The following is a 15,603-nucleotide window of genomic DNA, read 5'->3' as shown; positions in this document are numbered from 1 at the left end:
AGCTAAGAAAAAAATTAAAAAAACGTTGGAGGGGTGCGTGCGCGCGCGGACGAGGGCCCACCTGGCAGGTGCCACGCGTACGCACGGCCCGGGAGGGACGGGGGCTCGGGTGACGTGGCGTCAGGTGGGGGTCGGTGTCGACGCGGTTAAGCTGGAAAAAGGGGGAGGGTTTATAATTAATTAATTGCCTTAATTAACGTCTCCTGAGACGTTGACGTGTCGCCGAGATTAGATTCAAGGCTAATGGCGTGGTGGGCCCACCTCGAGTTATCAGCCGTGCACTGTCAGTACGCTGTGCGGTGCACGGCGGCCGACACGCCTTTCGTTTGTCAGGGATATACTTTCTTCTTATTTTTTATTTAACATTGGCTCTTGAATTTACGTCGGACCAATTGTTTTATTAAAAGCTTATATAAATATTAATTATTTTATTATAAATATATTTATTACTAAAGAAATTTTAAATATAACCTAAAATTTTATATATTTGTATAACAAATTTAAGTAAGATAAATGATTAGATATAGATAAAAATCAATTGCGTCAGGTACGTATATAGCTAATACTTTATTACGACAGTGTTGTTTGTCTTCGTTAATCCTGGCATGTTTACGGTCGAGCCCTGACACGTGTGCATGCATCGTGAACTTGTCCACTGTACACGCACGCTTCTTCTCCTTCTTCGAAAGAAAGTGAGAAACCGTGTATTTGGTGACCGATTTCTCTGCAGTGTTGTCTGCTCCTGATCTTTGTCTGGGCTGCACGAGATAAATCCAGTAGGAAACATGTAGAGTATATTTTTTTCCTTTTTAAGGCTTTGTTTAGTTTATAAAAAGATTTTACAAAAACATCATATCAAATCTTTGAACATACCATTATCTAAAAAAAATCTTTGAACATATATTTGAAGTATTAACGTAGTCTAATTATAAAACAAATTTTAGATTTCGTTTGAAAACCGCAAGACGAATCTTTTGAGCCTAATTAATCCGTTATTAGCACATGTTGTTTATTGAATCACTTATGACTAATCACGTCCTAATTAGGCTCAAAAACTTTGTCTCACGATTTTTTCCATAACTGTGTAATTAGTTTTTATATTCATGTATATTTAATACTTTATTTATGTCTAATCATTCGATACGATGTTTTTGAGAAACAAGCTTTACCCGGAGTGGAGTTATGTTACTTGACACGTGGGATGCCACCGGCGAAGGATGAGTGTGATGCAAAAGCCCCAATGCTTCAGGCGTACACACAAAGCACATCGCGGCTGCCCAGCGCTTTTGGTTTGGGCTTTTATGGCCCATCCTCTTGTGTGGGCCGAGACACCGACGCGGATCTGGGCTAAAGCGACGGCTCCCCTTCCCCCCCCCCCCCCCTCTCTGCTCCGCTTCGAGGGGACAAGCGTGCGCCGTGCCGGCGAGCGGCGAGAGGAGAGGAGAGGGGAGCGCACGCCGCCACAGAACGGCGAGGCCTGCCCGCACGGTACGGATTTTACTCCTCCCTCCCTCCCTCTCTCCCTTTCTCTGCCCCCTCTGCGGCGTTGATTTGAAATCGATTGCTCGGTTGCTCCTCGCTCTCGCGCCTGCGCGTGGGAATCCGGCGGCTCTACATCTGTTTGGCTCCGCTTACGGAGGAGACGGGTTGTTTCCATTTTTTTTTTCATGTGGCTGTGGCTGGTGGATGGATGGATGGATGGATTCACCATTGCTGTTGCAATGATTACCGATGCAAATGCTAGGTGCCAAGTGACTCAATAAGTGATTACCCTGACATTCTATTGCTCGCCCAAACTGGTTAACCACAAGGGCGTAAACCATCATTTCGAATTTATGTTGCCAAGTGGCTCAATAAATGTCAATGCGAATCCGAATGCGGGATGCTAAGTTTGCATCTGATTGACATGCTGCCGTGTTATTTGCATTCTAGCACCACCCGTACCTAAGGAACATGCTGCAAATATGTTTAGGTCCAAATACTAGAGTATGGCCACTTCGCCATTTGGTTCAGATGATATATCCAGGTTAAAAAAAAAGTGCCAGGGCTATTAGCTTCAGCTGACATATATGTATGTTTCTTACACAATTCTGACGCCTATCCGCCGGCCACCTCATCGATTTGTCGCTGTGCTGCGAACACTTTCCCCTGCTGGCTCCATCCAGATCACTGTATGCATGGGTTGTTTGCGGCTGATAGATGTTTGCTTTTGTGAAAAACCACTGAAGTTCCCTGGGTTTTGCAAAACAAGTTGTTCATTGTTCAAGTAGTGTACTTAAACAAGAAATAGAATTTTCATTTGGCCTTTTTGAGACACTCCTTGTCACTGTAACAGCACGCACAAGTCACAACAGCGATTTGGTAAGCGTGTAATATGCACATAATTTTCTCAAAACAGTCAGGTACACACAACTATTAATTTATTTTGAAGATTTAAGAATTGTGAAACATCTTATTAAGCCCAAATAGAGATGGTGAAGTGTATAGGATAATATCAAGATTCAAGAGGAGCTGGGTCATTTGTACATGATACTGTTTTAAGAATATAGCTGTGGGGGATGGATATCACGATGAGCACTCTAGTAAAGTAGCAATTGAGAAGTCTCTCTATCTTTTCTTTTCCTGGGTTATCTGTTACCCATGGCCAGTTTACTATAGCTAAACAGGAAAGAAGATGAAGTGATCACTTACAAATCTTTCCTTTTCACTTGACGTTTGAGAACAACTGATTGTGAAATATTAATAATGGTTGATACTTTGCATGCTCTAGTCAGAAATAAGGTAAACTTGTGTTCGCTTCACTGGTGGCTCAGTTTTGTTCTCTAAGAATATTTTCACAGTTTTTCTACTTCTGAAAATGTGAAGCTTTAGATCTTTAAGTGTTGGTATTCTTGCCAAATATTGCTAGGTGACTGCATCAACCTCATGGTGGAAACAGACAAATGAATGTCAAGATAGTCAATCATTTGCATTTTTCTTTTGGAAATTACCAGTTTGTTCTTTGTCGACGCAAGTCTTATGAAAGCGCAGGTCCACCCTGGGTTGCTGGGATCATAAAAAAAATTCTCTAGTTGGAGTGCTGATTCCATTATTCTGGAAGATGGTTCCTGTGCCCTGGGCCATGATCTCACAATTCGCATAGCAGGCCTTGACATGTTGGGCTTCAGCTTCATGCTTGAATGCAGCCTATAAATGATAAAAACGTTGAGCTACACTCCTTAAATCCTGTGGTCCCAATGCAACCAGAAAGATGGGATCAAGGGGAAATGAAACACAAAAATGAGAAAAACAGCACTGAAGCCTATATAATAAAATTTGGCTTGCGCAGACTGAATTATATAGTGCATACAGCCAGGTCCACAAGCCACCTTTAATCCTTGCCTGCCACTGTGTTCAGCTATGTTTAGTTGTTGATTTGTTCTTTTGGTTGTTGATTCTATCCACATGCACTCATGGATGATCCCAACTAATTAGCTGTTTGTATTGCTGTTTCCTCCTGTCTTACAGTCTTGGTTCATTCCTTTTGGTTTACTTGTCTACTGTTAGTGATTGGGTGTATACCGTTGGGATTGGTTGTGCAAACATTATTCTTCTCTCTCTACCTGATCTTCAATGTAAGTCATGAACCACAATCCTAGCTAAGCCATTGGGTTATTGAGTATGGTATATGGTTAATCACAGTTCAGAGATGTGTCATCCGAATATCCAATATGTGTGAACTCACAGGTGAGCAACTGATTAAACTTTTGCAATCAAGTCTCAAGCAGGGTTTGCAAAACCATCTCTGGGAGCCGATGACGCCGCCCACTGGTAACGCGGTTACTGCAGAAACCGTGAAAACCATGACAAATTTCATACGTATGAAACTGCCGGCTACCGCTACCATGCCCTGGCGGTAACCCCTGTTACCACGGTAACCGGGGCAATAACGAAAACCCTGATCTCAAGCATGTACACCCTCCATTAAGAAATATAGAGTACAATGCATTTTTGTAGTGATCTTGTTCACAAACGTTGTGTGCACTTTATATTCCAGTGCAAAATGTTTCATCTATGCCTCTCACAAATGTCAGCTTTACTTTGATTTGCCTAATTAGACACATTGGATATAGAACTTAGAAAGTACTACCTCCGTTCCAAAATATAAGCATTTCTAGGTTGTTTAGCAGATATTAAGGTTAAAAATAAAAGACTATGGTGCCCCTTAATAAATAAGGGATGGGGTAAGTAGTACTGTAAATAGTGCCGAAAATGCTTACATTTTGGAACTGAGGGAGTAACAGTTAATGGTATTTTAATGATTTTTAATGTCCTTCGTCTCTATTCCAGACAAGTTATGCACAACATTTTTGAATGGATGGAGTAGTAACTTTGTCTAAGGGCATATGCTGTTAGTTGAGAGTGTCCAGGGAAATGTACTTGGCAGCTGCAACCTCAACACTAGACTGGAGCATCTTTCTTGGTTATAGTGATGCAAACTTAAATCTGCTCCAATATGAGTTCCTATTTCCATCGTCATGCTGATGTCAAAGAAAGAAAACTAAACATTCGGAAACACACTTAGCATGCAGGAATATATTCTTGTCTTAGCCTTGGTTGTTTTATTGTAATGTTATATCACGATAACCCTAGTTTCTGTTTATAAGAGACCAGTGATGGTTAATTGTTTGGTTTTCCCAAAGTTTACGTTTCTACCAAAACCAGTATATTTTACTGACTCAAGCTTCATGTATTCAAAGTTCAACTCTGATCACAACGAATTGCATTTAAGGTCATGTAAAATGAAATAGATGAACTATTTGTTGGACACTCCTTGCTCCACTTGGATGTCCTAATAGCACAAAAAATAGAATACCTAGAGCCTGATTATAGCTTAATTTCTCAGCCTACTTACTGCTATTTGAGTAATTTGTGATATTACTCCTTGTCTGTTATCTTCCTTTTGCTAATGATGGTGTTAGTTAATCAACTATTGCAGTATTGTTAGCAAAGTTGAAACTAAATATCAAAATATTAAACCAAACATCTGTTTCTCTGGAAGAGTGTCTGCACTACTTCTTTCAACAGTTAGTAACTTACTATTTTCGTGTCCTGCTAACTCTACTTCCTTTTGTACCTTTTATTGGCTTTCTTCCAACTGACATGTTCATTTCAAAACATGCAGATACATCCAACTATACAGCTCATGCATCCAAGCCGACACAGGATATAAACAAAGGAAATTAAAGCATATATGCCACATGATTTGGAATATCAGGGTATGTAAGCATGCTCTTAGCAAGTGTAATTTGTGTTTAGTTATTTACCAGAACCAAGATGTAGACAGGTAACTTTTTTGATGGCTATGAATCAGAATTATTGGACATCTCTAATTTAGTGCTAATGGTCCTTATCAACATTATTGGTCTCATTGTCATTTGTGAAAATGCAAGGACTGATCTCCTTGGGCCAGCATTTTTTGTGCACATGGCCATGCTCCATTAATTGTCACTTAAAAATATTTCTTGTAACTTCTAAACCTAATCTGGGGCCTAGGAATCTGATTAAACAGCTTTGTTTAATTAGGACTAATGGACTATTGCAATGCATAGTAACAGTCCAATATGACGTTGATTCAATTTTTGAATAGTCAAGAGAAAAAGGAGCCCACCTGATAGCCCAAGGAAAAAAAGTGGCATAACCTTTCCTTTTCCTCGTTTGTTAATCATTTTAGGAGTTGTTAGCTTTATTGAATACTGTAGTTTTATCGAGCCTTCTATATTCAAAATCTAACTTGGACTGTTTTGATAAGGGCATTTTGATCCAAATCCTCATGAACTAAATTCTAAATAATCCTAGAGCATTCAATAATTCCCTTTTACAAATGCTCAAGGGCTGAGGCAATAGAGGCATCCCCTCACATAGCCAGCAAGTAGCTCCCCTTTACACATTTTTATGTTCCTGAGGACAAAGATGTTGACACCAGGCCCTTGTGTCTAGCCTTCTTAAGTTTTAACTCAAACCTTGCTTAAGGGGTGCTGCAAGTCCATATTCATTATGAGATAAACCAAAGAAGCATGCTAAATGGCTTCAATATCTTAGGTGCTGAACATTAAATATAAGCAATGTACCATAGTTTTGTCACACAAAGAAATGATGTACAGACATAGATAAGTATAGCTTGAGTGCTCGCCACACATTGATGTTCCATATATTACCCATCCATATGGTTGGTGGATATTCATTAATAATTTCCTCCTTTTCTTTTGTCAAATGTGTTTACTTTCTCTGGAGGATGATTACCTCTTTGGACCTATCAATTCTACCAATCCTTTTCCCTGCTTGTATTCAAGTAGAAAGCGATCAAGTAGCTTTGGATTCTTCACATAAAAAGTTAAGACAGAAACTGGAAAGGGAGAGGGGGTGAAAATAACTCTCAGGTCAATGTTCCAATTTTTTTCCTTTACAAATATACAACTGCACTTTGTCGGCAACTTCTCAAAAATAAATAAAAAATACAACATGCAATAATTAATTTGCATGTACGTGCATGGCAGCAGTTGAAAAGGTTGGGACTACTTGTATGGTTTGTGAGAGCTACCGACACATGTTTTGCCCATGCCTATCTGTATTTATTTGATAAACAGAGTGAACCAAAACTCAAGTATCCAAAAGTTGAGTTGTCGTGTACAGAAAACAGCAAATTTCAAGAGAAAAGAGGGAGACTCTAGAACGTACTTTTCTATCCCTTCTTCTGCCACTCTTAAGGCCAGAGCTGTCTTTTCCATGACACTGTAGGATCTTTAACTGAGGAGAAAGTGTTGAGGTCGATTCTGTATCAAAACATTTGTGCAAACACTTCAGTGTAGCTTGCAGTCAATATGTGAGACTTACAAGTTTCTGCTTCTGCTGATCTCTTCTCTGTTCCATGCATGGCGGAGCATTGCACCTAGATATGTTCAAAAGACAAGGGCAATCTTTGCAAGTCCTTATCATACATGTCTGATGCTGCTTGTAGCTGTTGCTGTGGTTGCTGATTCTGGAACCAAGAAGCACATATCCCTTCCATGTTGAATTGGCTCTCTGCCTTGATCACATCATCGTATAATGATTGGTTCTGGTTCTGCATGGCTGTGGTTGCCTCAGCAAAGGTTCCATGGAGCAAATCAGGCCACTTGAGTTCCTCCACTAAGTGAACTCTGGTATCTTTCTCTTGTCCAATATCTGTCCATGGGAATACACTGTTCTCCAAAATCGAGGTTGTGCTCTGTGGCTCGAATCCCATGCTGTTGCTTCCGCTGCTCCCAGTACTGCCACTGCTGCTAGGATTAGAACCATCCCAGTAGAACGGGGCGTTGCCAATGCCAGCGCCTCCGTGGCGAGGATTTTCTGGTGGAAGATTCAGCCCCATTGATGTTGAGAGGGCTGACGGTGAAACTGGAGGCATCACAGTGGAAATTGTGCTGCAGTTAAAATCACTCTGGTTGTACCAGAGTGAATTCATATTTGCACCATCACCACTGCCACATTCATTGCCATAGCCTAATGGTTGCTGGAAAGGAAAATACAGGGTTGGACCTGATGACCGGCAGCTTGATGGGCTCTCATGACCGGCAGCAAGCTGGTCCAGGAACAACTCCTTTGGTTGCACCTTAGGGCGTGCCAAGTTTGGAGTTTCAGGGTGATTCTTGTCATACACCGGGAGTAGCATTGATGATTGAGCTGTCTCGCTGAGGAGGTGGCTCAAGTTACCTAGAGCACCAGCACTTGATGGGTTGACGTCACTGGAGCCTGAGGTCCTCTCGGTGCTGATTGTGGGAGCTGCTCCCCTGCGATCAGCATCAGAGAGGGGCTTGTGGGTGTTGGGATCAATGCCTTTCTGCCGCAGCTTCTTCTTGATGCAAGAGTTCCAGAGATTCTTGATCTCATTGTCAGTCCTCCCAGGCAGCTGAGCTGCAATCTGAGACCACCTTCTCATGGAAAAATAGAAGGGCTGTGTTAGTTGATATCAAGGATTGCCTTGCAGTTACTAGTCCTGAATTATGGTACTACCAATTGAGATTAAAGTTTACCTGTTCCCAAGAACAGCATGGAGCTCAATGATGAGGTCTTCCTCCTCCTGAGAGAATGCACCTCTCTTGAGGTCAGGCCTCAGATAGTTTATCCACCTCAGCCTGCAGCTCTTGCCACACCTTTGGAGCCCTGCAACAATTCACCAGGAAGAATTTAGAATTTTGGACCAAGTCAGGGAGTATAATTATTGGAGAAGAGATAAGAGAAGAATTGGAAGTTGGCAATTGAAACGAGGAAATGCAGAAGACTTTGTTTGAGCTTACCTGCAAGTTTAGGAACAGAACTCCAGCAGCCATGGCCATGTTTGGTTATGTGATTCATGAGCTTCTCATCCTCCTCAGGGGACCAGAGCCCCTTCCTCAATTTTTGCTTGTAGCAGCAAGAATGCCTCCCCATTTCAGTGCAATGCAAGACCTCGGAGCTTGAAATTCACACAGCTGGCAGGTTTCGCTTGCGAAATTCTGCACAGCTAATCCTTCTCCGGTAGCACAGACATCTTCTTCAGGGATTCATGGCTCAAAGGGTGGGAACTATAAGGGAGGGTATAGTGAGGTATATATCGATGAATGATTGGGCTGCAGCTGAGACCAGAATTGAGCAACTGTATGGTTGCGGATAGGAGATTTCAGTGGAAAGCAGGGAAAGGTTAGGGGGCACTCCTCTCCTTTTCTTTGCAGGACACCCCTTTAGCACCTTCTTTTAAAGGTGGTGGTGGTGGTTGTGGGAAGGGAGGTTTAACCCTTGCCTTGGTTGCTTCCTGGCTGTGCGTGGGGGTCTGTCTCGTCATCTCCTAAGAATCTATGTCCGGTGCCAAAACTGGTGGGGTAGCCGTCTCCACCGATATTTTAATTGTCGTGGCCTTGTGCAAAATACTGTTCCATCTTCTTCTTTCTTTGCCTTTTTCCGTTTATCCCATTTCCCATGTCCAGTGTACTTCTTGGTCAGAATCAGCCAGTGAAAGTAAAACCAGTCCATCAGGGTTTACATTATTAGGACAAGGACTGATGTTCTTGCTCCCATGTTGAGTGACTGCGACCCAGAGCAGCGCAGAGCAGCCAGTACCCCCACTTCTACTAGAAACCAGAAACCTTCTCTCTTTTATCATTTTTGTTTTCCTCTCTCTTTTTTTCTTTCTTTCTTTCTGCAGTTAGCTACTTCTACATCACGAGGGTTTCATGCGGTGGAAAGAAAGCACACTACTGCTGTGGTGCTGGGACTGGGAGGCCATGTCCACCTTTCTTCTGTTTCCAATTAAGATCCAATTTTGTTAGCTGCTGTGCTGTGCGTGCGTGCGTGCGTGCATGTGCACCTCATTTTCTCCCACCTGCAAGATTTTATGTGTCAGACCTAAGTATTGTCCTTTATTTCTCTTGCTTTTCAGGTAAGTCACTGGATCAGTTGTCTCTGTGGAAAAGCTCTCGTCAATCATCACAGTTGGGGTCCTGGGAAAAAAAGTGGTGGCATCAGATGTTGGTATTCCAGGACAGAGGGCATCTTCTTCCCTTTGTTTACCCTGGGGGCAGCTAGATACCCTAGCAATTTCATTCAGAAATCCATCTTTGCTTCTCCAATCCAAGAAGAAGCACGTTCAGTGTTGTCTGTGATCAGTTTCTGAACGGAGCTTCCCATAATTGCACAGATAATTGCTCAGGTACAGGAATAATGATTTGTCTGCTGACTGTCTCTGCCGTCAATGGGAACACCGATGATCATTGTACAGAGGGAGGCTTGTTGCCTGTGAACTTGTGTTTTTTAGAATTTAGAAATATGGAAAAAGGCCTTGGAGGAGGAGACAAAAACATTTGGAGTATAGTATTCCCCCAAATGAGCTAGTCAATGCAAGTATTATGGCTGGTTTCCTTGCCTGTCTGACAAAAGAAAAAAAGTTTAATCCATGATTCCATGATTAGGATTGTAATGGCATCCCTCCTGTGCCCATGTGACAGCGGATACTCTATCCCCAATTAAACAAGCGCGCGGCGAATCAAAAGGCATTGATTGATGATTTTATAATCTGGTTTCCAGCTGATCGTTTTTGTCCTTTGATTCCCCATGCAACGGATCTCATCCGTTCTGGAGGCTTGCATTGTCTGTTGTGCTATGCATTTGTATATGTTTTTCTGGAGATTTTTGGAGCAATTAGCACATCGCCGGTGTCTTTATGTATGTATGCAGCAATTAAAAAAATTATGATACTCTTCTTGGAATTCAGTGTCACCATCTGCTCTTTCTTCTCCATGCAGAGGAGCATGACGCTGCAATTAGCTAGCCGGGAAAAAGGATTTTCTGGTGACAGCCTGACCTTCTTCTGCTTTGGCACAGGTCCGTTTCATTCATCTCTCTCTTCTCTTCCCCTTACTCCTGGGCACAAGCCTGAATTATGCCATGCACATAACTCTGTTTGTTTCAAGTTAAATATCTCCGTCTCTTTTAAGTGTGTTAGAGGGCACACTCTCATGCTTGTGGGTGTGTAAATGTTGTGTACTGTTTAGTGGTGTGTGTACATATGCTGATTATCTAGGTAGAGGCATTATTTAGTTAGGAGGGAGAGATAATAATAGAGATAAGATTGCTAGGGGTGGTGGCGGCAGGAGCAGCATGGCGATTAGCAGCAGCAAGGCTGGCATTAGAAGATCACGGGAAAGGTGAGTTTGACAAACGAAACGGGGCATCTTTTCTCTGGGGTCCCCAGAAAAACATAGGTCCAGTACAGCACCCCCCTTCACTACAGTACAACACAATATACTACTGCCTCCTTTCTAAGACTTCATTTTTAGATATCTTTATTTGTCCTACAACGACTTTATCTTTAGAGCAATTATTTCACTAGAGTTTGGTAAAGTGTGAGATAAATATACTGTAAGTTATAAAATAAAAGATAAACGCATTTGGCCTAGAAAAAGAAGGATATTAGCGTTTTTAAACTATGATTGGTACGTGTGAGATATGTTAAAAATGAAGTTTTTTTTTGAGTTGGAAAGAGTATTAAGATGCACACACATATCATGCTGCTACTACTTATACACGATGATTTACCCAATGATAATATTGTTATCATAACCATTATTAATAGGATATATCAGCATTATATGAGAGAGAGAGAGATGGACTGGGGTGTCCTTAATTAGGGAGGTGGTGGGCTTGAGGGGGGTGTTGATGATGATGAAGGGACTGATCGGTACAGCCGGGATTCAAGAGGGATAAAATATGACAACAGTATGTATAGTAATACCATACCATACCAGAGTCGTCGTGGAGTGGACCCCTGGAAGCTAACAGTCAGTGCCTGCTAGTGTACTGCTAGTACGCTCCTTCTCTCTCTCTCTCTTTGCGTGTGTGCACGTGTCACTGTGTCTGTTTCTAGAGAGAGAAGGACGTGTCAAGAGGCGTGAGAGAGAGGCTGGAGGAGAGGTGTACATGTAGCCAGTGCACAGTAGTAGTAGTACATATGGTGCGCTCCTTGCCTGGGTCACTGGGTTTAGGACGTCGGTAGGGCAGGGCAAGGGGCACCCAGCCGATGGATCCGGTTTTTCATCCTCAATAATCTTCCAAATTTCATTCCAATCCAACCCATCTGTTCCTCATTTCGAGCTAGCAACGACTTAGCCTGGACACAAGGGACCACTCCCACAACCCGGCATCAGCTCATCGGCTCCATGTGTGCCAGCCAACTCGATGCGCACTTCTTGTGCCAATTTCCATAGCTCCAATATATATATGTTTCACTCTTTATTTATACACACACACGCACATTATGTTTTCAGATTATTCACCGAATTATCGGAGCAGATTATGTGCTCCATGCTTCAACAATAGGTTTCCTAAGAAAAATTCTTCTGTTGTATTACTTAGATGATTTGCTTTAAAAATAAGTTTTTATCTTGATTCAACACTATAACCAAGTAGACAGTCCATGACAACAAGTCTAAATCTCAAATGGGGCCTCATCCTGTCACAGCCAGCAGATGTTTCTGTGAACATAGTTTTCTTATACTAGAAGAGTTAGTTAATTATCTTTTATGGTGCATATTGTACAAACTAAATACACATGGCTGAGGTTTTTTCATGGTCAGCTTCAGCTAGCTGATGAGGGCAAATTAAAGCAAGATTTGCTGCTGGACATGAGTATCCCTGCGAGGTCGCGTTTCGTCACTGTCACAGCTTTTTGTGCTCTCTTTCCTTCCGTTGCTAGCTGTCATCAGTGGACTCTACCTGTGCATGCGTCTCTAGTGTACTACGTTGCTAGTGTCATACTGTGTGGTGTGCTGCGCCGTGCAACGTACGTCCATATACTGCTACGTCGTACATACATACATACGTACGTATATATAGTGTATTAGTGTGCATGTATCAGTACACGTGTACGCGTGTTTGCATGTGTCAACGTAGCGTACTCGATTGTGCAAGGACGTAGCTCGTGTGGTCTCTGGGTGTTTGGTGTTAACTAATTAATCGATTGATCCTAGCTGCTAATTCTTGTTCGTGTGTGTATGAGTGTATGTATACATGCATGTGCCAGCAATTGATCCTGACGGTTTGACCTGAAAAGAGAAAAACACTCGGGGTCGTTGGTACGTGTTATGTATGGTTGAGACATTTCTTCTGCATTTGTTTGATGATTAATTAACCAGCAAGCTCAACTAAACTTATTTTAATTAAGCACAAGCATATGTGATGATACTATATATAGCCGCATATTGTTTTTTTTTGTGGGTAACGTCTGCATGCATAACCTTTTTTTTTTGTCTTTACAATATATCTCTGCATGCAATCCTTTTTGGAACAATGATCAAGTGGCCAAGTAGGATCACTAATTAATATAATCACCATTTATGTGCTAATCAAGATTGCATCAAGATTTTCCAACCATTTGTAGCTGTCCTTTACCAACCAAATGTAGCAGGATTAAACAAGTAATCCAGGACGATTGCATGCAGTCGTGCCATGCTCTCGTCCTCGTCCTTTTCGCCCAAAAGAAATTCTCGATCGTCTGCTGCTGCATGAACTTCTTTTCATGAATCCATATGTTATTTTTTTTGATAAAATAACACAAAACTTGCTTTCACGAGACATCACTTTCTTCAGTGTAGTATATTCTTCTAGTATGAAAGGTGCCTGCGTCCCAACTAAATTTCTTCGTAATAGCCTCTTCTCTCCTTTTCTGTTCTTTTCACTCCCCAGAAGTCAGACACCCAATCGTCAGAGTTGGATTCTTGGCGATATCATGCATCTACACATGTTAATTACACGAAACCAAGTTGCATTATATTGCAAGTCGATCGGTGATGATATGATCGAAATAATTAAGAAAAAAAAAGGAAGATAAGAGACAGAGTCAGATGAAAGCTAGTTGATTAAGCTGTGCGTGGCATGTGTTTTTCTCTGCATAATCAATTGTCAAACCAGAAAAACAATAGCCGTTGATTGATTATCATTATGATATTTTTTTCTTGAAGCAATTATGTGCAATCGATTTTGTAATACCTACCGACAGTTCCATGCATCTCACTTTCTCCTCGTGTAGATAAACCGGGTACAGTTCCATGCATGGTCCACATGTGTGTGCAGATCAAATTGACGTGTCAAGAACGACATGCTCTGGTCGATTCTGATCGATCGTTTGCACAACAACAGCAGCAGCATGTTGCTTGTGGATTATCAAAAAAAGTTGGCCGTTCATGCATGGAAATCAATGGCCAATAAGCTATGTTTTGTGCTTGAGTGTAAATTACCCTACTTTTTTTCTTCTTCTTTAGCCAGGACATGACACCATGGCCGGGCTCCATTTCCTCAATGGCATCACTTTCATTCATGGCCCTCTTTGTGAACAAAAAGCCAATTAGTTGGTGCATGCCAAACAGAGGTTACACTATCACTTCCCTCCCTTGGTCCCTTCTTCGTTCTTTTTTACTTGTCGTTTAGGACATTAACAGAGTCTCCAATACACATGTTTTAACAATGTTACTTTGTTTAATTACATGTTTTTAGAATTACTAGAATCAAATTTCAACTTTGCATATCAAATTTTAATATCTTTTTGTTGTATGTTAGTGAGTTAAAAGATTTTGAGAGTTTTCTGTATATTTTTGAACGGCATCTACTTGTGAACAGAGTAAGTGTACTAGTTGATCGATCTCTGTAGTCCACACAAAAAATGGAGTGTGTGATAACATATTGCGTTGCTTAATTATTTAAACAAATGAAATTAAAATCTGTGGTTAATTATGGTTGGGATTAAGCCAGGCTCTGGTCACCCTAGTTGACAAGCCATCAATTGATTAAGGGGGTCCGATCCCATTATAATAATTAATCTGCCGTCCCTACGAGATGTGAAATGGCACCTTCCATTAGGTCCCCCCCTTGGCCTTGCATGCATGAATGAGTCTAAAAGAAAAAGGTCTCTACTGCTGCTAAGTACCATTGCAAGATGCTTTTTCTTGCTATTTAAGGTTGCCGTATATGCGTACGTACGTGTCCATATTGCAGTGTTTCACACCATCATTTTGCTTCTGTTTATATTTATAAATTAAAATTTAAATTTTCAACCTTAAATTTGGAGTTGATTTTAGAAGATTTTTCATTGAAATTTATTTTCCAGCCTTGGTTTTTAGTTCGCTATGAATATGTACATAGAAAATTTATTCATAACTTATTTTTCACTTGCAAATATGCTGTTTGGTCTTTTTCATGAAAAAGACGAATAATCACCCCATATATATATCTTGAAACAAATATTTACAGTTAATCTATGGTCCTTTTTGGCATATATAGCTTTTAACCGAAAATTTTCATTGAGCTAGCTGAGTATTCCAAGCTCTAGGAAATTTATGGATATGGAGGTGTGATTACATTGGTAATGTTTAGATGAATTATTTTGTTTTTATTTTAAATGAAGTACAACATTATAAGTCATTTTAATTAATTTAGCTTACATACTCTAGATCCCAGCGTCAATCTAGGATATAGAGCTTTAGCCATTGAGGGTCTCTATTGCATCCAACTGTATCCATATGCATATATACATGTGAGTACACTCCTAACTCTCCTTTTACCTACTTAATTTGGCTTTGCCAATTAAGCTTTAGTTAGAAAGGAAGGGACGCCAATGGCCAGCGTATCAGCAAGCGTGACATTGTACGTCCTATCATGCAGTGCAATGCACCTTTTCATGACACCCCGTCCGTACGTACATATATATATTGGCAGTACTACGATATTATACGTACCTTTTCCCCGTATAAATACCTTAAAGTTTACGTATACCCTATACTGATCACTATTATATGCTCCATCCGTCCTTAAACGTAAAGGATTAATTCTAACGACGAATCTGGACTAACATTTGTCTAGATTCATTTTCAAGATACCTTATATTAAACGACGGAGATACGCTAGTATGAACTCCATTTTTTATATACGACGCTGTTAATTTTTAAATAACCGTTTATCTTATTTAAAATTTTTATCTAAATATATAAAATTATAAGTCATACTTAAATTAATATAATAATAAATTAAATTATAACAAAATGTTTAATAATTATATAATTT

The 15,603-nt window shown here is 40.8% G+C and overlaps 1 protein-coding gene and 1 long non-coding RNA gene across 3 annotated transcripts; one reads left to right on the top strand and one right to left on the bottom strand.

Moving 5' to 3' along the window:
• Window positions 1-1,393: 1,393 nt before the first annotated feature.
• Window positions 1,394-13,989, top strand: LOC107304300. Of its 2 annotated transcripts, none has more exons than XR_001550384.1 (5): window positions 1,394-1,488; window positions 5,165-5,258; window positions 9,434-10,215; window positions 10,296-10,374; window positions 13,577-13,989. It is a non-coding gene; the product is annotated as an uncharacterized LOC107304300 (long non-coding RNA). The 2 variants fall into 2 exon arrangements; XR_001550383.1 differs by lacking the exon at window positions 13,577-13,989 and adding an exon at window positions 10,629-11,049.
• LOC102711066 (transcription factor MYB61-like) lies at window positions 6,404-8,821 on the bottom strand. The gene is made up of 3 exons (XM_006653962.2): window positions 8,316-8,821; window positions 8,052-8,181; window positions 6,404-7,949 (listed from the first exon to the last, which is right to left on the bottom strand). The coding sequence occupies exons 1-3, from the start codon at window positions 8,446-8,448 to the stop codon at window positions 6,929-6,931; spliced, it is 1,284 nt and encodes a 427-aa protein (XP_006654025.1). The 5' UTR covers window positions 8,449-8,821; the 3' UTR covers window positions 6,404-6,928.
• Window positions 13,990-15,603: the final 1,614 nt, after the last annotated feature.

Source organism: Oryza brachyantha, chromosome 5 (assembly GCF_000231095.2).
Source record: "Oryza brachyantha chromosome 5, ObraRS2, whole genome shotgun sequence".
Classification (NCBI taxonomy): Eukaryota; Viridiplantae; Streptophyta; class Magnoliopsida; order Poales; family Poaceae; genus Oryza; species Oryza brachyantha.
Note: the sequence above shows the minus strand (reverse complement) of the source record. Positions and strands in the feature narration are given on the sequence as shown.